General features: G+C 47.1%; 1 protein-coding gene across 1 annotated transcript in view; it reads left to right on the plus strand.

The window, feature by feature from the left end:
• The window catches only part of GFI1B (growth factor independent 1B transcriptional repressor), a 44,903-nt gene extending 25,843 nt beyond the window's left edge, over positions 1-19,060 (plus strand). Inside the window, exons 3-7 of the mRNA XM_068249909.1 lie at positions 4,901-5,065; positions 9,168-9,433; positions 14,574-14,711; positions 16,034-16,199; positions 17,805-19,060. Coding sequence (XP_068106010.1) covers positions 4,901-5,065; positions 9,168-9,433; positions 14,574-14,711; positions 16,034-16,199; positions 17,805-17,983 — 914 coding nt within the window. The 3' untranslated portion in view covers positions 17,984-19,060. The remainder of the gene's footprint in view (positions 1-4,900; positions 5,066-9,167; positions 9,434-14,573; positions 14,712-16,033; positions 16,200-17,804) is intronic.
• Positions 19,061-26,927: the final 7,867 nt, after the last annotated feature.

Consider the following 26,927-nt stretch of genomic DNA (forward strand, 5'->3'; position numbering starts at 1 on the left):
ATGTCTGAGTAGTACAGGCCATACTTCTCCAGGGCTGCAATGCATTCTGTTGTGTGCAGTTAGCACTGGTTTGTGTCAGATTTCTGAGTAGTACAGGTTATACTCCTCCAGAGCTGCAATGCATTCTGTTGTGTCCAGTGAGCACTGGTTTGTGTCAGATTTCTGAGTAGTACAGGTTATACTCCTCCAGAGCTGCAATGCATTCTGTTGTGTCCAGTGAGCACTGGTTTGTGCCAGATTTCTGAGTAGTACAGGTGATACTTCTCCTGGGCTCCAATGCATTCTGCTGTGTGTAGTGAGCACTGGTTTGTGCAGATTTCTGCAGATTGAGTGCCCAGGTCCAACCAAGTACACAGCTGGCAGTAAAGTGATATAGAAAAATAATTTATAGTAATATTAAAGGAAGGAACTGTGGTAAAAATTAGTTAAGAAAATTGCTTTTTTATTTTTACAATATTAATTTATAAATTATTTAGTCAGTGTTTGCCCATTGTAAAATCTTTCCTCATTTCGATCGCTTTAATTTCTGAAATTTATCACATGTGGCAACATCTTTAGTCCTGTTAAATGCAGCTCTGCGGAATGTTTTTTTTCCTGAGAACTCTGAAGCCAGTGAAAATAAAACCTGGTCTCCCAGAATGCTCTGGGAGGAGAATTCCACATAACTAAACAGCCTAAGCTACACATCAATGGAGGGTGTGTCTACATACCAATATTCAGCAATACATAGATAGAGGAAGTGTTTTAATGATGGAACCAGGATATTTACCATAAAAATGGGTATCCTGAATATTTCTTGCATTCTACTATATGTCACTACAGTGCCTCTTTAACGTGTACCTGAGGTAACACATCTGACATGATAAACATGTGTAGGTACAGTGCCAAATATTAGTAACCAGGCTGTTTTTCTTTTTCTTTTTTTCTTTTGCTGCCTGAAAGAGTTAATTTTCAGGTATGCAAGTGATAGCTTCTGTTTTGGTAGAAATATAGTAAACCCCACACATCAGCAACAGCCATCAAAGTTTTCCTGGCAGAATATAACTTGTGAGGGCATGGGAAAGATAGAAAAAGGTCAATAGTTCATGTATTTTAACTCTGGGAGAGGGACACTTAATAGCCTGCCATTGAGCAGAGACCATAAAACATTTACATATAAAATAAAACCATGCAATATCTAAAAAAAAGGTCATTTTTAGGAGTGGGAGAATACATACAATTGTTTATCTCATCAGTTATTTTCACCTCGGGTTCACTTTAAGCTACAAAATAATTTGTGTATCTCCTATACATATCACAGCGACTTTTTTTTTAAATGAAGGTGGATTTTATTCATGAAGGTGGGGTTTCGCTTTAAGGTATCCTCTAGAAGTTCCGTGTAACAAAGCTGGCCCTGATTTGTGTTACTTCAGTTTAGATGTTCTGGGAACAACAAGGATGCTCCGCTGTAATATTTTCTCAGCTCAATCAGAGCCGGATTCAGAAACATGAATAAATTGGCCCGGAGTCTATACAAACATTGTGGTTTTTCTCGCACACACACTATGTCAACAGATGCGTTTTGTTGCAGAGGTTTTAGCAAATTATACACGAATCTCACACAGAGCCGTAGTGCCAGCGCTGGGCCATTAACCAGACTCAGACTTCAATAATCCAAAGGCAGCAAACGGTACCCAGCGCGGTGCGCAGCCCAGCATCAGCAGAGTCATTTTGTGATGAATTAAAGTGGACCTGAACTCCTGCACAGGACAGAAGCAAAGCATAAAGAAATGCACCCCGTATGTATTTAGAGTTTAGCCTGATTCTCCCTCATCTGTGCCTAATCACCACTGCAATTCGATCTCTCAATTGTGTCAGGTCAGGTATCTCCTCTGTCAGAGCAGCTAATTTGTAAACACGGGATGTTAACAATAGGTCTGCTTCCATGAAAGCAGGAAGTAGACATGCTGCAGATGTATTGCAGGATTTGAATCAGCTGTAACAAAGAATGTTTTTCTTCAGGCTGGTTTCACAGTGGGACATTAAAGTCGCATGTTACAGCAGCCAGTAACGCAGCCTAACTCACAGCACTGTAAAATCAATGTGCAGTTCACAGTGCACATGTTGCATTACATAATAACGCAGCACGTTTAAACAAAGTGCTGCATGCTGTACGTTATACTGGGCTAAGCCACGTTAGGCTGTTTGCACATGCTCAGTAATGTTGGAGGAGGAGGTCTCCCCTCCTCCTCCGAGGCCAGCCACATGGCTAATTAATATTCACTGCACTGTGGTGATTCATGGTGGTACTGTAGTGTTGTCTGGATCATGAACGAATTATTCATTTGATCCGGATCTTTTTTTGTGAGTCGTATCATCCGGATCATCACAATTAAAGATTCGGTTCACAGTGGATGTCTGTCTGAAAGAAACAGGAACATACAGAATGTACAGTGCAGGGAAAGTCCTGTCCTGCTAGTCATTTCACCCAGTCTGCTTCCCTAGTAAAATGATTCAAATGATTCGGTTCAAAGATCCGGATCTTTTCAATGATCCGATTCAAATGATCCGAATCTTTAAAAAGATCCGGACTTCCTATCACTAACCTGGAGCGGCTGCTTTGAGAGCTGCATAACGCAGCTCAATCTGACGTCCAAATTCAACACCACCATGCGTTGCGTTAGGGGCACATTATGCGACCATAACGTCCCCTAAAACGCAACGTCTTGGTGGGAAAGTAGCCTAAAGGTTATTATGCTGTTGCATATCTTTTAGAACAGAGAGGAAGTTCTGAGTTCAGGTCCGCTTTAATAGACTGTATGTGATGTAAGCATGTAAGAAAGTATACATTATTTATCTTCAGACTAAGTTTAAATGACCTTTTAATCAAACATAAAATCAGTACTAGGATTTTGCAAAGGGGTAGGTTTATGTTGAAATGGGACCTGTGCTGTGATTGGACAGTTAAGGCACACCAGTACTGAGTCCTGTTGAAAAGCAGGGGGATCGATCTGTCTTAAAGGGACACTATGGCAAAAAATTGTAAAATTTAAAATATGTGCAAACATATACAAATAAGAAGTACATTTTTCCAGAGTAAAATGAGCCATAAATTACTTTTCTCCTATGTTGCTGTCACTTACAGTAGGTAGTAGAAATCTGACAGAAGTGACAGGTTTTGGACTAGTCCATCTCTTTATAGGGGATTCTCAGTGATATATTTATTTTCAAAAGCACTTAGTGAATGGCAGTTGCTCTGTCCAACTGCCAAAAAACTGTGTAGCGAGCAGGGAAGTGGCCAGCATCATTGTTTAAGTCCTTTTTAGGGAATATCTTTATAAAGAATAAAAGCTTTGCTGAGAATCCCCTATGAAGAGATGGACTAGTCCAAAACCTGTCACTTCTGTCAGATTTCTACTGCCTACTGTAAGTGACAGCAACATAGGAGAAAAGTCATTTATGGCTCATTTTACTCTGGAAAAAATGTACTTCGTATTTGTTTATGTTATGTTTGCACATATTTTACATTCTACAATGTTTCACTATAGTACCCCTTTAACACCTGGCCCATGAAAACACACTCTGGCCTTTGCAGTGATGCAGAGGCAAGTGGATGATGTAGTGGGGGGGGGGGGGGGGGGGGGGCTAGACATCTTTGTACAGAAGCCTAGGTTACAATGTCTTTCTGGGGCTTAGGCATCAGGAGAGGGAGGGCTCTTGAGACAATAAGGTAAAGTTTAAAGAGACTCTATAACAACATTTTCAGCCTTATTTCTTCTATACTATAAGTTCCTATAGCTGTTCTAATGTGCTCTGTCTTACTGCAGCCTTTCCTTGTTGCACAGTGTCTGTGTTATCTCTGTTTTATAATCTAATCTCTCCTCTGTCGGGTCTGTCGGGCTGAGGCAGTCAGACTGCAATGTGCTGTGCTGCTTGTGATTGGTTAGAAGCTATACACACCCTCTCCAGGCCCCTTGCAAACTCCGTATGACTCATACACTGACCTACTCTCAGCCTATCACTTGCTATGTCTTTTGTTTGTAAACACTGCCTAAAACTGGCAATTACAAGCCAGGATTGCAGCAGGAAGTGGCAGAAACAGAATAGGGGGCCCAGGAGAACATAATGAATAGAATGGTATTCTTTTTATTGTAAGAATTTTACAGTACAGATTCTCTTTAAGCATTAGTAAAATATCTGTAAATTGCAGTGATATTTTGCTATCAGAATTACCACTGACCAGCAGTGCTGCTTGTGAATTTTTGCAAAAGTCATTTTGGTGATAAAATAGCTTGTGTTTTCACATTTTTTGCTTAGACGCAAAAATCTATATTTTTACCGCAAAAAGAGCGAAAACAATATTTTGACTGTGACTATTTTTCAGCGAACACACGAAAAATTGTGAAAAACAAAACTTGATTTTTGATGGAATTTTCGCTTAAAAAATCAAAATTGAACATTATTGTTGCAAAAATTAATGCAAAAAATAAAATATATACTGCTGCCCAATAGTAGAATATTGGTGATTTTATGGATATTCTATTAGCGGCTATTTCCAGCTCTCAAATTTCTATGGCGTCTTTTTTGCATGTACGCATACATAAATGCCCCATCATATCTACCAAGAAAAGAAAAATATACTGTACTTTTTGAAAAGTGAAGTAATTATATTGTAAGCACCTCTCCGACTTCTAGCAAGCTGCATTCAGTAGTTCCTTAGTGCAAGCACAGTGGGAGTTCCTTTCCAGTACAAAGCAGGTCACCTGATCCAGTTCACCACCTCCCACTGCTGAGAGAGATTAACTGTTAGCAGCCAGCACTGCAACCATAGTTTAGTAGCTCCGCCCTGCTCAGCTCTTGACTCATTTTTGATGCCAGAATAAAAAATGACAAATTAATTGTTTTAATGTGACTTTTACAGTACAACAGTGTGCCAAGGGCCCACCAGAAGGGCCTCAGCTCTGCAGTGACCAAAAGGAAAATACTCCTGAGGATCTGGCCATAAGAAAGTCTGAAGAGTACCAAGAAGACGACAAGGAGAAACTGTCAGTCTTGACCAAAAGTAATGCTGTACCTTCCATTCCAGGTACAGTTGTAAAATATCATTCAAAATCTGCTTAAAGATGCAGTGAACCAAACACATCCAGCCTTTTCACAATGCCCTGATCAAAGCTACACATTGGTACCCCCCTCCCCTGGACTTCTACTGCCCTTGCTACACACTTTATTTTAGCAGAACCACCACCAAAGATTTCAACGCCGCTACCGAGAACCCAGTTTTCTTGGTAGTGACAGATGATGGGTAGCCAGGTATGCCCCTACATATTAGTATCACAGTAGATAGCCTGATGTTCGCCAATTAATATAAGGTAGTTAAATGTGCCCCCAGTATTAGGTAGTTCCTCCCAGTATAGGTAGCTAGATGTGCCCAAATGATTAGGTACCCCCTTCAGTATAGCCAGATGTGCCCCATCAGTATAGCCAGATGTGCCCCCAGTATTAGGTAGCTCCTTCCAGTATAGGTACCCATATATACCCAAATGATTAGGTACCCCCCTCAGTATAGACAGATTTTCCCCATCAGTATAAGTAGCCACATGTGCCCCCAGTATTAGGTATCTCCTCCCAGTATAGGTAGCCAGATGTGTCTGCATGATTACCTAATCATGCAGGCACATCTGGCTCAGTATAGGCAAGAGAAGTGTCCACCAGCATAGGTAGCTTTATGTACCACCTGTAATGTCAGGCTTGGCAAGTTATCAGTTCACAGCTCAGCTCCTATGCCCCAATCTATCCCCACCTTCTTCACCCTATGTGGCGCGTCCCCGCTTGAACGGGAGGTGAGGAAACCACACCTGCCCGACTTTGGTTACACCCAGGCCTTGTAGGTGCAAGGTATAGGAGCTGAACGTAGAGTGAACTATGTAACTCACTAGAACCTAACAGGAGATAAGCAGAGTCCAGTAACAATCCGAGTTCATATACGTGCAGTCAGAAGTATTGAGGTACACAAGGAGCAGGCGAAATCAAGGTCAGGTAATCCTAGGTCGGTCCAGGCAGAGATCAGAGAGTAGTCCGGGATCAGGCAGAAGGTCAGTTCAGGCGGAAGGCAAAGCGTAGTCAGATTCCAGGCAGAGGTCGGTTCCCAGGTAATCAATAAGCAGTATATCACACCCAGCAAAAGCACACAGCCAAAGCTATCACAGGCAGCACTCAGCAGGTTTAAATACTTCATGCAACCAATCAGTGGTTGACCACATGCACACAGCAGCCAATCACACGCAGGCAGTAATCCTGTTTAAGTGTCAGCTGAAGAGATCAGCTGACACACGTAGCAATACATGTTAGCTGGCTAACTACTCAGCTGACTAACAAAACCTCCTGGCTGTGTTTTAGCTATAGCATACTGGTTAAAGGTATCGCCTCTGACGTGCGAGGCCAGGGTTCAACTCTGGCCAGGGACAGCATTCACATTTTATATTTATTAAATAAACCCCTGTCAGCTGACTACCCTGTCAGCTGACTACCTCTGTCGCCACCTCAGACCATACTGTGGCCGAGAGGAGCGAGACATCCGCCCACCAGTATGCGCAGAGCGATCCCCAGTGCACGCATCAGCAGCGGAGGATGGCCGTTGACATGCGGAAGTGGAGGACCCGACGCAACTCTCGTCAGGAGCGGTCGCATTGCGGGAACCTCCAGGTGAATTCCTAACACCACCAGTATTAGTTAGGCTCTATATATTCGGACCTCACACTCATGAATAGTCATGGTAACATTTTAAGTGGGTACAATCAGCTACAAGATGAGGGACTTCACCATTCAAAGTAATCAAGCAAGACAGCAGTCTGCACTAATCAAACTGTTGTTTTGGGGACCCATAGTGCTCCTTTATTAAGGAGAGTAATAAAATTAAAGCTGTTGACACCAGTTGGGAACTCTTGTGATTCCCCTCATGAGGTGGAGTGCAGGAGTGAGTGCAGGCTAATGCCTTGCTTGATTGAACAGTATTGGGTAGGCCTCCAGAATAAGGTGAAAATGTGCCCCCCTTCTCCCCGGTATAGTTAGCCATGCGTCCAATTATTAGGCGGCCCCCTCAATATAGCTAGCAGATGTGTCCCCAGTATTAGGTAGCCCACAGTATATATAGCAGATGTGTCTCTTACCTCAGTACTAGGTAGCAGATGTGTCACCAATATTAAAGAGGAACTCCAGCCTAAACAAACATACTGTCATTAAGTTACATTAGTTATTTTAATTAAAATAGATAGGTAATATAATCTATTACCCACACTGTTTTAAAATAACAGGCAAATGTTTGATTTCATGGGGGCAGCCATCTTTTTGGTTGAAAGGAGGTGACAGGGAAGCATGAGACACAGTTCCAACTGTCCTGTGTGCTGATCACCACTCCCAGTTGCTAGGCAACGTGAATAACAACATAGGAAATCCTATCATGCTTTGCACAGCATCAGGGAAAAAAAGCCTGGGCATTTTCCTTTGATGGGTGGAGCTTAGCAAAAAATGCAGCTAAAAATTATGCTTTGTTAAGAAAAACAAAGTTCTGATGCTGTGAAACTGTTAAAGAAACACCCAGCCTCTTCAGTTCTGCTGAGTAGATTTTTATTCCGGAGGTTCACTTTAAGTAGCCCACCCTTTCCCCAGTATAGGTAGCAGCTGCCGCCAATATTAGGCAGATCCCTCCTGTAAAGGCAGAGCCGGATTAAGACCACACAGGGCCCCAAGCAGAGCAATAAATTTAGGGCACCCCCTCCTCAGCCACCCTGTTGAAAGAATGTCCTTCCAGTATAGGTGGCCAGATGTCCACCTTAGGTGGCCACACACCATGCAATCCGACTGTACAATCAAACACCACTTTTACCACTTTCATGTAGTATAAGAGACTAACTGAAAAATATATCCAAGTCACAGTTAATCGATTGCTTTTATACTACATGGATGTTGGTAAGATTGTATAAAAATTGTACAGTCAGAGCAGTTTGTCTAAATGATGATGCTATGCTATCATGGAAGAAAAACTAACTACCGATGTACTTGTAGCCTTCCTGGCTAGCAAGCAGCTTCTGCTGTTTGAACGCTGGACAGAGATCACACAGAAACATTAGTTATTCCAGCCCCCAGCCTGTGTCTGACAGCTTTACAAGCTAAGGAGAGTTGGAAGGTTTCAGGAGGGAAACACTGTATCTGTCTTGTCTATGTTACAGAGAGCATTCCTGCAGACTTTGTTTTTAACGGACCTTAAAGAGTTACATGAACAGGGGCAATAAATCTTTATTCGGGTGGCCGGGGCACTTGACCTTTCACTAGATCAAAGCAACTGTCTCTGTTGCCTGGTGGATAATCTGGCTCTGTGTAAAGGTAGCAGACAGGGCCGGCCCTAGACTATTTGCCGCCTGAGGCAAAAAAAAAAAATTTCCGACCCCCCTCCCCCGCCGCTAGGCCCAATACCCCCGTCCTGCCAGCTACACCTCCAGCTCGGCGGCCGGCTCCCCGCACCCACGGACGGGCGGGTGCCGCCCCTGGAATTTTGCCGCCTGAGGCAAAAGTTTCACCCCGCCTCATGAGCGGGCCGGCCCTGGTAGCAGATGATCCCCCCAGTATAGGTAGCAGATGTAGTATTAAAGAGAACCCGAGCTTCAGCTTGGGTTCAGAATGGCATACTTCCCTAAGGAGGTGGAAGACTCTGGATTCTAGTGAGACTTCCCAGCGTCCTCTGGTCACCCTTTGCTGCGCGCAGACACCCCAGCTGATGGGGGCTGTGCTCCTCTTTTGGCAAGAGTGCGGCTGTGCTGCAAAGTATTGGCTCTGGCTTGAAGAGGAGCGGGCTCCAACCGATTACTGACAAGCCCTTGGCGGTAATCTTTGGACGGTCTGCGAGCGTCAAGAGGGGTCTGAAGGATGCCGTGGGAAGCCTAATAAGGATCCGGAGGCTTCCCTCTTCTTAGGTGAGCATTGGATTTTGTACTTAAAGTATGGGAAGGGGGGAGGGTGTTTACTCCAGCTCCTCTTCAACTCTCCAAGCTTGAGCCGGTTGGGTCATGGGGCCCCATGACAATTTTGCAGGGGGCCGATGGACCATTGTTACGCTCCTCTCCACTTGTGCAAGATCTCATTATGTGATACAAAATGTAATTTTAAAAAAATGTATTGATCATTATCTGTTCCAGGCATTGCCCTCTCCTCACTTCCTCTAAAGGCCTACAGCTCACCCACTTTGTCAGCCTTCTACAAGCAGAACTTCTCTTGGGATGCTCTTAACTCTGCCTATAGCTTCAAGCAGATCCCATCACACCTTCACCCCTCCATGCTGCAACACTCCATCAACCTGTACAGCAACTCTCCTATGGCTGAGCCTGACTACGACCATCCCATCAATTACAGCATGACGTACTCTTCAGCTATTGAAACCTACCACTGTGTGAAATGCAGCAAAGTAAGCTTGGGAAAAATAGTATGAATCCTAATAGGAGGGGGAGGGAATTATTCACATCCTCAGAGGAGAGGAGGGAATGGTGTGCATCTTCAGAGGAGAGGACAGAGGGAATTGTGTGCATTCTCAGAGGAGAGGAGGGAATGGTATGCACCCTCAGGGGAGAAGGAATGGTATGCATCCTCAGGGGAGGAGGAATGGTATGCACCCTCAGGCGAGAGGGAATGGTGTGCATCAGGGCCGGGCCGAGGCATAGGCTGGAGAGGCTCCAGCCTCAGGGCGCAGTGTAGGAGGGGGAGCACAATTCATTCAGCTGTCATTCCTAATTGTGCTTGAAGCAGAAAGAAATAATAAAAGGGGATACATGGCAGTGACTGCAAGCCAGATAAATAGATATTAGGGTGTTGGGGAGGTTGTGGGCCCTGTGGCGCTTCTTAGTCTAATAGCAATCAGTGTGTGACGGCTGGGGTGGCAGGGATGGAGGGGCGCACTTTGCTGTCTCAGCCTTGGGTGCTGGAGGACCTTGTCCCTGCTCTGGTGTGCATCTTCAGGGGAGATGGAATGGTATGCATCCTCAAGGGAGAAGGAATGGTATGCATCCTCAAGGGAGAATAAATGGTATGCATCCTCAGGGGAGAGGGAATGGTATGCACCCTCAGGGGAGAGGGAATGGTATGCATCCTCAGGGGAGAGGGAATGGTGTGCATCCTCAGGGGAGAAGGAATGGTATGCATCCTCAGGGGAGAGGGAATGGTATCCATCCTCAGGGGAGAGGGAATGGTATGCATCCTCAGGGGAGAAGGAATGGTATGCATCCTTAGGGAGAAGGAATGGTGTGCATCCTCAGGGGAGAAGGAATAGTGTGCATCCTCAGGGGAGAGGGAATGGTGTGCATCCTCAGGGGAGAAGGAATGGTATGCATCCTCAGGGGAGAGGGAATGGTATCCATCCTCAGGGGAGAGGGAATGGTATGCATCCTCAGGGGAGAGGGGATGGTATGCATCCTCAGGGGAGAAGGAATGGTGTGCATCCTCAGGGGAGAGGGAATGGTATGCAACCCTTTAGGGGAGGAGGAATGGTGTGCATCCTCAGGGGAGTGGGAATGGTATGCATCCTCAGGGGAGAGGGAATAGTGTGCATCCTCAGGGTAGAAGGAATGGTATGCATCCTCAGGGGAGAGGGAATGGTGTGCATCGCCAGGGGAGAGGGAATGGTGTGCATCCTCAGGGGAGAGGGAATGGTGTGCAACCTCAGGGGAGAGGGAATGGTGTGCATCCTGAGGGGAGAGGGAATAGTGTGCATCCTCAGGGGAGAAGGAATGGTGTGCATCCTCAGGGGAGAGGGAATGGTGTGCATCCTCAGGGGAGAGGGAATAGTGTGCATCCTCAGGGGAGAGGGGATGGTATGCATCCTCAGGGGAGAGGGAATGGTGTGCAACCTCAGGTGAGAGGGAATGGTGTGCATCCTCAGGGGAGAGGAGGGAATGGTATGCACCCTCAGGGGAGAGGGAATGATATGCATCCTCAGGGGAGAGGGAATGGTATGCATCCTCAGGGGAGAGGGAATGGTATGCATCCTCAGGGGAGAAGGAATGGTGTGCATCCTCAGGGGAGAGGGAATGGTATGCATCCTCAGGGGAGAAGGAATGGTGTGCATCCTCAAGGGAGAGGGAATGGTATGCATCCTCAGGGGAGATGGAATGGTGTGCATCCTAAGGGGAGAGGGAATGGTATGCATCCTCACGGGAGAGGGAATGGTATGCATCCTCAGGGGAGAGGGAATGGTGTGCATCCTAAGGGGAGAGGGAATGGTATGCATCCTCAGGGGAGAGGGAATGGTATGCATCCTCAAGGGAGAGGGAATGGTATCCATCCTCACGGGAGAGGGAATGGTATGCATCCTCAGGGGAGAGGGAATGGTATGCATCCTCACGGGAGAGGGAATGGTATCCATCCTCAGGGGAGAGGGAATGGTATGCATCCTCAGGGGAGAAGGAATGGTGTGCATCCTCAGGGGAGAAGGAATGGTGTTCATCCTCAGGGGAGAGGGAATGGTATGCATCCTCACGGGAGAGGGAATGGTATGCATCCTCAGGGGAGAGGGAATGGTATGCATCCTCAGGGGAGAAGGAATGGTATGCATCTTCAGGGGGGAGGGAATAGTGTGCATCCTCAGGGGAGAAGAAATGGTATGCATCCTCAGGGGAGAGGGAATGGTATGCATCCTCAGGGGAGAGGGAATGGTGTGCATCCTCAGGGGAGAGGGAATGGTATGCATCCTCAGGGGAGAGGGAATGGTATGCATCCTCAGGGGAGAGGGAATGGTATGCATCCTCAGGGGAGAAAGAATGGTGTGCATCCTCAGGGGAGAGGGAATGGTATGCGTCCTCAGGGGAGAAGGAATGGTATGCATCCTCAGGGGAGATGGAATGGTATGCATCCTCAGGGGAGAGGGAATGGTATGCATCCTCAGGGAAGAGGGAATGGTATGCATCCTCAGGGAAGAGGGAATGGTATGCATCCTCAGGGGAGAGGGAATGGTGTGCATCCTCAGGGGAGAAGGAATGGTGTGCATCCTCAGGGGAGAGGGAATGGTATGCATCCTCAGGGGAGAGGGGATGGTATGCATCCTCAGGGGAGAAGGAATGGTATGCATCCTCAGGGGAGAGGGAATGGTGTGCATCCCCAGGGGAGAAGGAATGGTGTGCATCCTCAGGGGAGAGGGAATGGTATGCATCCTCAGGGGAGAAGGAATGGTATGCATCCTCAGGGGAGAAGGAATGGTGTGCAACCTCAGGGGAGAGGGAATGGTATGCATCCTCAGGGGAGAAGGAATGGTATGCATCCTCAGGGGAGAGGGAATGGTATGCATCCTCAGGGGAGAAGGAATGGTATGCATCCTCAGGGGAGAGGGAATGGTATGCATCCTCAGGGGAGAGGAAATGGTGTGCATCCTCAGGGGAGAGGGAATGGTATGCATCCTCAGGGGAGAAGGAATGGTGTGCATCCTCGGGGGAGAAGAAATGGTGTGCATCCTCAGGGGAGAGGGAATGGTATGCATCCTCAGGGGAGAGGGAATGGTATGCATCCTCAGGGGAGAGGGAATGGTATCCATCCTCAGGGGAGAGGGAATGGTGTGCATCCTCAGGGGAGAAGGAATGGTATGCATCCTCAGGGGAGAAGGAATGGTATGCATCCTCAGGGGAGAAGGAATGGTATGCATCCTCAGGGGAGAGGGAATGGTGTGCATCCTCAGGGGAGAAGGAATGGTGTGCAACCTCAGGGGAGAAGAAATGGTATGCATCCTCAGGGGAGAAGGAATGGTATGCATCCTCAGGGGAAAAGGAATGGTATGCATCCTCAGGGAGAGGGAATGGTGTGCATCCTCAGGGGAAAAGGAATGGTATGCATCCTCAGGGGAGAGGGAATGGTGTGCATCCTCAGGGGAGAGGGAATGGTGTGCATCCTCAGGGGAGAGGGAATGGTGTGCATCCTCAGGGGAGAAGGAATGGTGTGCATCCTCAGGGGAGAGGGAATGGTATGCATCCTCACGGGAGAGGGAATGGTATGCATCCTCAGGGGAGAGGGAATGGTATGCATCCTCAGGGGAGAGGGAATGGTGTGCAACCTCAGGGGAGAAGGAATGGTGTGCATCCTCAGGGGAGAAGGAATGGTGTGCATCCTCAGGGGAGAGGGAATGGTATGCATCCTCAGGGGAGAGGGAATGGTGTGCATCCTCAGGGGAGAAGGAATGGTATGCATCCTCAGGGGAGAAGGAATGGTGTGCATCCTCAGGGGAGAAGGAATGGTATGCATCCTCAGGGGAGAAGGAATGGTATGCATCCTCAGGGGAGAGGGAATGGTATGCATCCTCAGGGGAGAAGGAATGGTATGCATCCTCAGGGGAGAGGGAATGGTATCCATCCTCAGGGGAGAGGGAATGGTGTGCATCCTCAGGGCAGAGGGAATGGTGTGCATCCTCAGGGGAGAGGGAATGGTATGCATCCTCAGGGGAGAAGGAATGGTGTGCATCCTCGGGGGAGAAGAAATGGTGTGCATCCTCAGGGGAGAGGGAATGGTATGCATCCTCAGGGGAGAGGGAATGGTATGCATCCTCAGGGGAGAGGGAATGGTATGCATCCTCAGGGGAGAGGGAATGGTATGCATCCTCAAGGGAGAGGGAATGGTGTGCATCCTCATGGGAGAAGGAATGGTATGCATCCTCAGGGGAGAGGGAATGGTATGCATCCTCAGGGGAGAGGGAATGGTATGCATCCTCAGGGGAGAAGGAATGGTATGCATCCTCAGGGGAGAAGGAATGGTGTGCATCTTCAGGGGAGAGGGAATGGTGTGCATCCTCAGGGGAGAAGGAATGGTGTGCATCCTCAGGGGAGAAGGAATGGTGTGCATCCTCAGGGGAGAGGGAATGGTATGTATCGTCATGGGAGAGGGAATAGTATGCATCCTCAGGGGAGAGGGAATGGTGTGCATCCTCAGGGGAGAAGGAATGGTGTGCATCCTCAGGGGAGAAGGAATGGTATGCATCCTCAGGGGAGAAGGAATGGTATGCATCCTCAGGGGAGAGGGAATGGCGTGCATCCTCAGGGGAGAGGGAATGGCGTGCATCCTCAGGGGAGAGGGAATGGTGTGCATCCTCAGGGGAGAGGGAATGGTATGCATCCTCACTGGAGAAGGAATGGTATGCATCCTCAGGGGAGAGGGAATGGTATGCATCCTCAGGGGAGAGGATTGGTGTGCATCCTCAGGGGAGAGGGAATGGTATGCATCCTCAGGGGAGAAGGAGGTAAGGGGTCAAAGTTTGGCTCCATGATGATGTATAGGGGGTTGAGCACGTCATATGTTCACCGTTTGCTGAGAACACAAACAGCGGAAATTCGTCGGGAACTGTCCACCGGCGAACTGTTCGGGCCATCTCTACTGAAAAAACTGATACTGCAGTAATAAACGTACAGTATATCAACTGCATTGTTGTAATTTTATAAATTGGCCCCTTTCCTCTCACTATAATCTTACTATATTCTGACACGATCCACACAAAGATTGCCATTTTTGATGTATTTACATTTTTTTCCTGTGTTATTATAATCTTAGTATATCTTTGTTTTTTTTGCCTCTTCCTCCAGGTCTTCTCTACATCACATGGTCTGGAGGTCCACGTCCGAAGATCTCACAGTGGAATTCGGCCCTTTGTTTGTGATATTTGTGGAAAGTCCTTTGGTCACGCGGTGAGCCTGGAGCAGCACCTAAATGTCCACTCCCAGGTAAGATATTAACTTATGTGCAGCTGGACACTACCAGGCACCATATCTCAAAATATGGGCGGGGCTAAGGAGATTTAGGTAGGGCCTAGGCAAAGCAGGGGTGGGATTTAAAATGTTACAATATTTGTTTGTGCTTTGCTGACTCACAGAATCCTGTGATGAGCTTTATCTAAGCAGGGGCGGGATTTTAAAATAGTTAAAATATTTGCTGGTGCACTGAGTGCTGACGTAGAGAACTATCATGTTATTCTGCCCAGTACATTTTCAGACTGTTACCCAAAATAAACCTGAACTAAGCTGTCTTTTGTTTGATGCCACCTTTGCCTGCTGGCATCTACTAATGTCTGGTTTACTATGCTTAGGCTCGGTTTCCACTCGTATAGACAAAGTTCTTGTTTGGCATGTTACAAACGGACTGAGTGCAATAAGAACACAAGCCTTAGGCAGGGTTCATATTTATCATTACAAAAAAATAGATTTTTATTCGTATTATGCCCCATTTCCACTGTATTGGCATATGTCTACAAGACGGACAACAAATCCCACAAGTGGAAACTCTCCCCTAAAATGAACATGCGCAATTCACCAGGAATTTGCATGCGATGTGCAAATGTATGCCCCATGCAAAACCCACGACTGCAATCTTAGCAGAAGTGCGATTCTTGTCTTTCATTAGATATGCGGTGAACACATTTTTCGCATATTTGTTGTGAACCCTGCCTTAAAGGACCTCTATCATCATCTTAAAAATGTAAAATGCATGTAAACATATACAAGTAAGAAGTACGTTTCTTCCAGAGTAAAATGAGCCATAAATTACTTTTCTCCTATGTTGCTGTCACTTACAGTAAGAAGTAGAAATCTGACATTACCGACAGATTTTGGACTAGCCCATTTTCTCATAGGGGGGTTCTTAGGATTTTCTTTATTTTTAAAAGCACTTAGTGAATGGCATTTGCTCAGTCCAACTGCCAAAAAAGTGTACAGAGAGCCGGGAGGCTGGCCAGCATCTTTGTGTAAATCTTTTTCAGGGAATGAATTTATAAAGAATAAAGGCCATGCTGAGAATCCCCCATGAAGAGATGGACTAACCCAAAACCTGTGGGTTTCTGTCAGATTTCTACTTCCTACTGAAAGTGACAGCAACATAGGAGAAAAGTAATTTATGGCTCATTTTACTCTGGAAGAAATGTACTCCTTATTTGTATGTGTTTTAAATTTTAAGATTTTCGCGACAGTTCCTCTTTAAGGAAAAACTAAATGGTGATTTTGCTGCCTGTTTGTATTTTTGTCATGTTTACGTATTTCCTGTCTCTTCACAGGAAAGGAGTTTCGCGTGCAAGATGTGCGGAAAGACATTTAAGCGTTCCTCCACCTTATCCACCCATTTGCTCATTCATTCCGACACACGACCCTACCCGTGTCAGTTCTGCGGCAAGCGCTTCCACCAAAAGTCCGACATGAAGAAGCACACTTACATCCATACAGGTAAGGGATTCCCAAAACACACCCTGTAAGTATCAATGAGATGCCAAGAATTTCTCCTTGCATTCAAATTTCATGTACATTATTTGCAGTTTGAAATTGGATTAATCAGAAGAACTTCCTGTCAATTTTATATTGGTTCATGTTCAAGCTGCATAACATTTAAATGAAATTGGAATGCAAAGAGAAATTATTGCATCTCACTGATCATCTCTACCTGCAAGGACCACTTTTTTGAAAGAATCTCCAAATATCAGAGGGACTCCAATGTAACGAAGCCTGTGTGTCCATAAATACTACTAATCCCACCTAGAGCTTGCTGACCTTTCTGTTTTTGGTTAGAAGTGAGGTTCATGTTCCATGGGTGCTTCAATCCCTAGAACCCTAGTGATAATTATAGAGACTATTTGCTGAGTCTAGTCAAAGCACGTTGTGTCGGCCATCGGCATGACTATCAGGAAAATTTTCCACAAACACATCTGTTTTGTTCAGGTATTGTTACTAGAGCACTGATAATGTAAGGTTTAGGTTCACACTGCGCTGTAGCCAGTGGCGTAGAGGCCGTGGTCGCCGCTGTGACCAGGCCTTGCTCCTGGGGGGGCGCTTGTCTTCCCCACGTTGCCATCTTAAAGAACGTAGCGGCAGTGGGGAAGATTAGACGGAGCACACATACACTCACCTCGCATTTGTCCACTTTGCATCACTGCTGCTCTGTACTTCCTGCTTCTCAGGACAGATGGGACCACCAGTGCCTGGAACCGGAACCTGTAAGAGGTGTGTGTGTGTGCGCTTGCACTCTAATCTTATACACTGTGCTCCATATAGCTCTGGTGGTGGTGGTGGTGGGGGGGGGGGGGGGGGGGAGAGATTGTGAGGATGAGCTGCACATCTAGCTACCATACTAAGGTGGAAAGTGTCGGACTGGGAGTTGGGAAAAACTGAGGAAATCCACCTGTTGGCCAAGTAGCAGTAACCCTGTGTGATCACTCCAAATAGAAACCTGTAGCAAGTCCTAACTGTGAGCAGAAACACCTAATTACTGATGCTTGGCCAACAAGTGGATTTCCACAGCTTTACCATCTCCCAGTCCGACACTGGAGGTGGGGGCAGGGGGAAGTTTGGGGGGATGGCATATCCAGCTACCATGCTAGGGTGGGGTGAAGGATAGTGCCACGTCTAACTACCATACTAAGGTGGGAAGGGGGTGAGGTGGGCACGTCTAGCTACCACACTAAGATTGGAGGGGATCTAACTACCACTACCCTATTGGGGTGGGAGGGAGGAACATCTAGCTATCATACCTGGGCAGGAGGGGTGTGAGAGGTGGCGCCTCTAGCTAGTAGGTGGGGGGCATTCCAAATTCTGCATCAGGGCCCCGAAGTCTGTAGCTATGCTACTAGCTGTAGCCACATAATAAATAGCCTAGGTAAAGCGGGGCGGGGCTACATACCAATATACAGCAATAAATAGCTAAAGGAAGGGTTTCCGATGCTAAATCCAGGATATTTAACGTAAAACTGGGTATTCTAAATAATGAACTGCATTTTACTATATGTTGTTACGGTTCCTCTTTAAACAATTGCTTTTTTATGTTTTTTTTTTCTTTAGGGGAAAAACCTCACAAGTGTCAGGTTTGCGGAAAAGCTTTCAGCCAGAGCTCCAACCTCATCACGCACAGCCGTAAGCACACAGGCTTCAAACCGTTCACCTGTGACCTGTGCAGCAAAGGCTTTCAGCGCAAAGTGGACCTCCGCAGGCACAGGGAGAACCAGCATGGACTGAAATGACTCACCGACACCTAAAGGCCTTCATCTGCCAGGAACTCTGAGTCCACCACTCCATTCAACTGCTGAAGTCATGAGAGTGATTAGCAAGCCTTTGTAGGAATTGTCTACTGTTCATCAGAAATAATTAAACATACCTAGATAAGATATGGCATACATCCAGAGGTATGACTACTGGAAGAGAGCATCTAGCAGCTGCAACAGGACCCAAGGCTGTGGAGGTCTCAACTATGCACCCTCACTTCTTCTTCCCAATACAGCCCCCCTTCCATAGCTGGTCATACTGGTTACGGGTGGAGGCGGAACTAAATGCAATGGAGCAGCACGGGTGCAAACGGATCCTACGCAAAGCAATAAGATTCATTCACATTAGTCTGTTTGGAACATATCCGTTCAGTCCATTCCAACAAGTAGAACACAAGTATGGGTCCCGTATGATTATTCCGGATCCCCCGGACAAGTGTAATGCGTAGTAATCAATGTTAGCCTATGAGAATGGACAGTGTCTGTTCACACTAGGTTGGTCGCTGCCTACGTTTGCAAATGAGTCCTCCACCGCTGCTGGCACCACTACTCGGTCCACTGCATGGGGAAACGCCAGTATACAGATCCAAGCCCCATCAGAATCATCAAGCTCCTGTTGGATTGCAACAAACCAATAAGAATCCACCCTAATTTGAGAGAGGATTCCCATTGGTCTGTTGCAGTCCAATGGGGAGCCTGATGCTTCTGATCTGTGTATCAGTGCTTCTTCTGTGCAGCGGACCCGCACAGTAATGACAGCAGCAGAGCCGGATTTACCATAAGGCACTGAAGGTACGTGCCTACAGTAATGACAGCAGCAGAGCCGGATTTACCATAAGGCACTGAAGGTACGTGCCTTATGGCACGTACCTTCGGCGCCTGATGGTGGAGAGGCGGCTTACTCCCCTCCCCGAGCGCTTCCCTATGCAGGGTCCTGCTGAGAGTATACATGAGAGGTTACTCACCCTGCTCTTTCCACTGACGAGATCTCCCTTCAGTCTGAGGCACATCTAGCTACTTAATATTGAGGGTACTTCTGGCTGCCTAATGCTAATCGACACCTGTAGCTACTTATGATGGGCAAGGGAAGTAAGGGAGAAGTGACATCTGGGACAGCCAGCCACTTGCAGTGCGGTTCAACGGGGCTTTGTAGGTTCATGTAGGGTGAAGTCTAGGGTGCCAGGATATCTGCGCCGATAGGCTCCTGTGAGGTAAATCCGGGCCTGGACAGCAACAGTGGAGGAACCCGACTGTGATGGTGACAGGTATACTGAGAAGGTGGAGAGGTGGAACAGAAAACACAAATTAAATACCAATTCCCAACGTAGCAAACTGATCGGATTGAAACAGAAGACCGATTGTTTTTTTACAGGATCAGTTTTTCACCCGTCCATTGTTATTCCGGCCTTATGGTGGCCACGTTGTTATGGTAGGAGTCCTAATGGCCACACTTGTGATATGATGCCTGGCAGATGAGCTCCCAGGAGAGAGGGTTGTTACACGTAGAAAGGAAAGGGCGTGTCATCAGTCAATGCCATCAGGGAGGGCTACCTGTCCCGTCGCTCACTTGTATATGTAAACCGTTTGCATCAGTGGGTGATACACTATACTGCAGACGATTAAGTAACTTATGCTGATTTTATGCAAATTGAGCAGACTAGGCATTTGCATACAATTAGCATGCAGTTTGGATCAATTTAGAACTATTAGCAGGCCCGGATTTACATCACAGGAACCTATAGGCACAGGTGTTTTGACACCCTAATGTTTGCCCTCCACGAACTGCACCACAAGTGTGCTGGCTGGCCCAGCTGTCACTTCTCCCTTACTACCCTTGCCCTGAGTAGGTAGCCACCGGTGTCCCTAAATATTTATAATCAGGGCAGTTTCTAGGCTAAAATGCACCCAGGGCGAGGGTGTTAAAATTGCGCCCCCCCCCCCCCCCCCCGCGGAGCCAGGTATGCATGCCCGCAGTATAGGTTAGCCAGGTCTAGTCGCACTCAGTATAGGTAGCCAGCTATAGGTCCCCCCAGTATAGGTAGCTATGCATAGTATAGGTAGCCAGGCATAGGTGCCCCAGTATAGTTGCCCCCAGTATAGGTTAGATAGGCAGGTGCCCCCAGTTTAGGTTAGATAGGTAGGTGCCCCCAATACAGGTTAGCTAGGTGGGTGCCTCTAATATAGGGAGTCAGAATAGTTGCCCCCAGCATAGGTTAGATAGGTAGGTGCCCCCAGTATAGGTTAGTTAGGTAGGTGCCTCCAATATAGGGAGTCAGAATAGTTGCCACCAGTATAGGCTAGGTAGGTAGGTGCCCCCAATACAGGTTAGATAGGTAGGGGCCCTCCGGTATAGGTTAGATTAGGTAGGCGCCCCCCAGTGTGGTTAGATTAGGTAGGTGCCCCCCAGTATAGATTAGGTAGGTGCCCCCCCAGTGTGGTTAGATTAGGTAGGTGCCCCCCAGTATAGGTTAGATTAGGTAGGTGCCCCCAGTGTAGGTTAGATAGGTAGCTGCCCCCGAGTATGGAGGGGGGAGTCAGCTGCGGGGAGGGCAGCCCGACCTCTTCCTCCCTTCCTCTCCGCGGACCGCCCTCCGTGCTCCCCCCTCCGAGTCTGACTGCAGGGAAGCGCTGTGTAGGGAGGGCAACTCACCTCCCTGGTTCCAATCGACGCCGGTCTCCTCTTCTGTCTTCTCCTCACAGGCGCTGATACACACGCTGCTTCCGGCTAAACAGGAAGCAGTGTGTGTATCAGCGGCTATGAAGAGAAGAGGAGACCGGCGGCGATTGGAACCAGGGAGGTGAGTTGCCCTCCCTACACAGCGCTTCCCTGCAGTCAGACTCGGAGGGGGGAGCACGGAGGGCGGCCCGCGGAGAGGAAGGGAGGGAGAGGTCGGGCTGCCCTCCCCGCGGCTGACTCCCCCCTCCATTACAGCGCCCACAATTCCTTCAGTGCCCAGGGCGCCCGCACGGGGCGCACGGCCCTAGAAACGGGCCTGTTGATAATATATACTTCTGGCTACCTAATACTTAGTAGCTAGAGGTGCCCCCAGGTATTAGGTAGCTAGCTGAAGAGGCCCTCGATTGAAGGGAGATCTTGTCAATGGAATGCTGAGAGCTGGATGAGTAATCTCTCATTTATGCTCCACTTGGGACTTTGCATAGGGAAGGAGGGAGGGAGGCACTCGAGAAGGGGAGTGAGCCGCCTTTCCATCATCAGACGCCTGTAGTCACATGCCTACAGTGCCTTATGGTAAATCCAGCCCTGACTATTAGCACCTCATTGAACATCCCAATTCACCACCCATCCCAGTCAGGATGCAGGAGGGGGTGTGGCTAGGCAGTCACTCAGCCCTCCTCTTGCTGAAGGTAGGCTGCACTGACACTGAGGATGCCAAAATGTGTATGTTTATTTCTTTGTTTTGCACAGAATGTGGAAAGGATAGAATCACTGTCATGTTTTAATGTCTGTCTAGCTCCTCGCTAGTGCCTTGATCACCCTGATCGCTGAAGTGGTGACAGTTGCACCCCCCCCCCCCCCCAACATTACTATGTTGTTAATACACAGAGAAATAGCTAGAATGTCTAGTAATAACACTTTTAAAGTTCACCGATCTAAAAATACCTTATGGAACTGTGGAGGCGGCCATCTTGGTACCGTCTAGAAAAAAAATCTGTTTTCCTGAATGTCTTGTTGATCCTGTGGCTCTAACACTTTCTAAATCACTCACTTGAATCCAATATTCATAGCAGATATTCTGATTCTCCTTTCCACATACCCAGCATTATAACCCGAGGATCAGTATTACAGCCAGGAAATAGGGACATTATTTAAAGTGGACCTCCTTGCTCTCAAAGATAAGCAAGAGCATAATAAACAAACAACAAACAAACACAGAACATTTATATCGCGCTTTTCTCCTGGCGGACTCAAAGCGCCAGAGCTGCAGCCACTAGGGCGCGCTCTATAGGCAGTAGCAGTGTTAGGAAGACTTGCCCAAGGTCTCCTACTGAGTAGGTGCTGGCTTACTGAACAGGCAGAGCCGAGATTTGAACCCCTCAGAGGCTGAGCCCTTAACCATTACCATTATCCAGCCATAATAACCTTTACAGAAAAACATTTCTTTGTTACAGCTGCTACAAATCCTGCATTAAATCTGCAATGTGTCTACTTCCTGCTTTCATGGAAGCAACCATGGGGTTAACATACTGTGTTTACAAATTAGCTGCTCTGCCAAGGCAGCCAACTGACACAGCTGAGAGATCACATTACACCTGTAGTTAGTCACAGATGAGGGGGAATTAGATAGTCTAATCTCTCTAAATACATACAGGGTGCATTTCTCAATGTTTTCCTTCTGTCCTGTGCAAGTGTTTAGGTCCACTTTACAGAGGTCAAGATGGCTGCCTGCATAGCATCCTCTCTAATGACTGATAGGTGTGCTTCAGTGTATACAAACACAACATGGTATTATTTATCAATATTTTTGTATTTATTGACACGTTTGGAGTATGAATGATTTCATTAATTTATGTATATGTAACCTCAAAGTGTATTGGATGCAAGGTAAAATAAAAAAACATGAGCTACTTGCCTAAGAAGAGGCTTCCCACATCCTCCTGGCCCCCACCGTTGCCACGCCCAGACCTCTGGAACACATCTGGCAAGAGCTTGTCAGATATGTTATGTGGCCGCTCTCCTCTTCATGCACAAGCGCAGCCCTATTGTGCCTGCAAAAGTAAGGCCGCACCTGCGCAACAATCTGGAGCCATTTGTGCATAAGCGGCTCCAGGCTACTGCGTAGGCCCAGGTGTGCTCACATGGATGCATCATGCACGCTCTCGTTCATGAAAAGGAGACAATTTCTATAGGGTCCTGGGCAGCTGTGGTGGTCACCAGGAGGACATGGGATACCTCTGGGGGATCCAGAGGCTTCCCTATTCTTAGGTAAGTATCTCAATTTTTTCCTTTAGGCCCCGTTTACACTTAATCAGTTGGTATGCGTTAGTGCGCGTGAGTTTTTTCCATAGCAGTGCATTGGGAAGAAGATTTCAGTTAAAACGCGTTAAGTGTAAAAGAGGCCATAGGAAAACATGGGCATTACTTTGAAAATCAGTTTTCTTTCAGTTATAACTGAGAGCAACTTAAAAGGACCCTTAGATTTAACTTGGGTTCTCTTTAAGAGCCCTTTACCACTGAAAATCACAATATATAATATGTGTAACCCTGAGAGCCCTTTCGCACTGCAAATCCGAATCACAATTGCGCTGTGATTCTAATCGCAATTTACGGCAGTTAAGAAATGTGATTTCCTGTGTTTTTTGTACACTCATGTGCGATTGCGATTTTCGGGAGACTAGGGAGCAGGGCTTCATGTCACATAGGGGAAATCTAAGAAATATTACAAAGTACCCAAATGTTTGTGCGCTCCCATAGAGTTTACCTAACTGCAATTGCACAAAAAGTGCAGCAGTGTGATTCTGCTTTGGTAAAAATTGCAATGCGTGCTATCACCACGGAGGAAAAAGGACACCGCTATTACAGTGTTAATTTCGGTGCCCCTGCGATTTACAGTGTGGGAAAAGCCCGTGCGATCCGATTTTCTAATCTGAACTGGCTTAGTGAAAAAGGGGTCTTGGTGTTATTTTTATACTGCCGGTGTGAACATTTGTATATTGTTTAGACATTTGATTGTATGATTGAGTTTGCATTAAAGCCAATATATATAACATTTATGTATCCTTCCTCTATCACCCCTCCTTCCCCCACATCTGAAACCAGAGGGATATGGCCTTATTCACATTGCACCCGTTGCCGTCCGTACTTTGGCAACACGAGCGGGAGGCGAGAAAAAGTGCATAGACTGCACTGTCTGATGTTCATACCATGAATTCTGTACCAGTGCGGTGCATGAACGCATGCTGCACACATTTTTTTGCAAAATGCGTGGCTGACCCATTCACTTCAGTGAATGGGATCAGTTACGCATCGCATTTAAACAAAGATGGCGTGCCATCGTACGTGTTGCGTTCCAATCGCACGGCCATCTGCTTTTGATAATGTGAAAGAGGCCTAACTCTGGGACACTTAGTAGGCTGCCATTGAGCAAAGACAATAAAACATTCAATCTACTTTGTAAATGTTTAAAGAGAACCCGAGGTGTGTTTAAAGAATATTATCTGCATACAGAGGCTGGATCTGCCTATACAGCCCAGCCTCTGTTGCTATCCCAAACCCCACTAAGGTTCCCCTGCACTCTGCAATCCCTCATAAATCACAGCCGTGCTGGGAGACTGTGTTTACATCTGTAGTGTCAGTCTCAGCTGCTCCCCCACCTCCTGCATAGCTCCGGTCCCTGCCCCCGTCCCTTCCCTCCAATCAGCAGGGAGGGAAGGGATGCAGGCGGGGACTGGAGTTCTGCAGGAGGTGGGGAGAGGAGCAGACTGACACTATAGAGATAAACACAGCCAGCTCTGACAAGCTGTTTGTCAGCAGCGTGGCTGTGATTTATGAGGGATTGCAGAGTGCAGGGGGACCTTAGGGGGGTTTGGGATAGCAACAGAGGCTGGGCTGTATAGGAAGATCAAGCCTCTGTATGCAGATAATATTCTTCAAACCCACCTCGGGTTCTCTTTAAAGGACACCTGAAGCGAGAGGGATATCGAAGCTGCCATATTTATTTCCTTTTAAGCAATACCAGTTGCCTGGCAGCCCTGCTGATCCTCTGCCTCTAATACTTTTAGACCCTGAACAAGCATGCAGCAGATCAGGTGTTTCTAACGTTATTGTCACATCTGACAAGATTAGCTGCATGCTTGTTTCTGGAGTGATTCAAACTCTCGTTACTGTAAGCATGCACAGTAAAAATGTGCTAGTCTATGGCTGCGAGTGCGTCTGATGCAGTGTCAAATCACAAGAGACAGGAAACTGGAGCCCAGGGAGAGCTGCAAGTGCTTGCAGGAACATATAGGAACACTCCCCATTATACAATCTCCATTTAGGTTAGCTATAGCTGCGTGCGCAGGGCCGGATTTCTGGAGGGGGCGGGGCCACACAAATCTGGGCTGTGTGCGGCTGCAGGCCAAGGGGTCACCTGAACATGAAAGAGGCATTGCAACATATAAAAGAGGATGCTGAAAATAGGGAGCAACACATGAAAAAGGGAAACTAATGCCCAAGGAGAAAAGGTGGTAACTATGGGGATACCAGGGTCTCCTGTATGACAAGGAGAGACCAGAAGCTAAATGGTGCAGTATTGTGGGGTATTAGATTTTAGATTGTAGTACAAGAGTATGTATACTCACAAAGGTGGGTTGTAGTCCCTGCAACCACTGTATATCGCCAACTGGGAAATAACCGTCCCCGCTCGGTATTGCAGGCCCTACTGGTAATGGATGATCACACTCCTGGTTGGTCCTTCTTGTAGATAACCCCACACCCGGAAGGTGAACACCTCCAAAAGAGATGTAATAATAATCTGAATATTTATATAGCGCTTTTCTCCTGGCGGACTTAAAGCGCTCAAGAGCTGCAGCCACTGGGGCGCGCTCAAGAGGCCACCCTGCAGTGTTAGGGAGTCTTGCCTTGAACTCCTTACTGAATAGGTACTGACCCTAGCCAGGATTTGAACCCTGGTCTCCCACGTCAAAGGCAGAGCCCTTAACCAGTACTCTATCCAACCACTATGTAATGTGTAGTACTGGTGAGTGGAGGTGCCCAAAACTAGGTAATGCAGTGAAACAAAAACTAATAAAGGGGAGGCAGGTGTCTTTACCACTGCAATGTAAGAGCCCAAACCAAGGTAAATGTAAAAAGAATAAATCAATTATTCAGCACCATTAAAAGGACAATGCGTTTCACGGGTCTCAGCCCCCTTCTTCAGGTCAATACACGTGCCTTTATTTCTGGCGTCCATGCTTGTAACCATATTTTAAAGAGAGTCTGAAGCCAATAAAAATACCAGTTTTTACTGGCCATTTAAGCAATAAGATCCTAGCTGAATTGCCGCATCCCCACGGCAGAACGAGATATTTATACCCCCCCAAATCCAGGTCGTGGATTTTGCTGCCCGGGGAGGCAGAGCTTAGCGCTGTAGCTCTGCCTCCAATGCAGTCAATCTCTGCTGATCACCGCCTCTCCCCGCCCCTCTCAGCGAAAGTAGACTGAGAGGGGCGGGGAGAGACAGAGGATTGACGCGAGCAGTGCAGAGCTACTGCGCAAAGCTCTGCCTCAACCAGGAAGGAACCCGAATTTTGCCCGAGGAATTTCAGGGATATAAATACATCATTCTGTGGTGTTTCAGCTAGGATCTTATTGCTTAACATAAATGGCCAGTAAAAACAGGTCTTTTTTTTTGGGGGGGGGGGGGGGGGGGTGGCTTCAGACTCTATTTAAATGCACTTGTATTGACCTGAAGAAGCTGGCTGAGACCCGTGAAGCGCATTGTCCTTTTAATTGTGCTGAATAAACCATTTCATCTTTTTACATTTATCCTGTGGTTTGGGTTCTTACATCTGGAGTGGTAAAGCCACCTCCCTCCCCCCTTATCAGTTTTTGTTTCACTGCATTACCTATTTTTGGGCACCTCTACCCACCAGTGATGTCCAAGTAAGCTGTTTGTGAAAGAGAGGGGGCACAGTACATTGATAATACACATGGAAGAGGGGGCTGCACATGGAGTGGGGAGGGGGCACAGCTGCACATAAAATGGGAACCACAACATAGTTGGCCTATGGGCACAAAAAATATAAATCCGGCCTAATGTGTGTGTGGAGTCCTGCGTCTGTGCAGAAAGAGTACAGCTTGTAACATCATTCTGGCACAGAGGAGCAGAATGAATAACAATGATTTGCAAATCACCTTCTCCTCATAGGGGGTAAATAAACAGAGTGGAGGAGATGTGCTTCCTTTTTAAGTCCTTCATTT

Source organism: Hyperolius riggenbachi, chromosome 8 (genome assembly GCF_040937935.1).
Source record: "Hyperolius riggenbachi isolate aHypRig1 chromosome 8, aHypRig1.pri, whole genome shotgun sequence".
NCBI lineage: Eukaryota > Metazoa > Chordata > Amphibia > Anura > Hyperoliidae > Hyperolius > Hyperolius riggenbachi.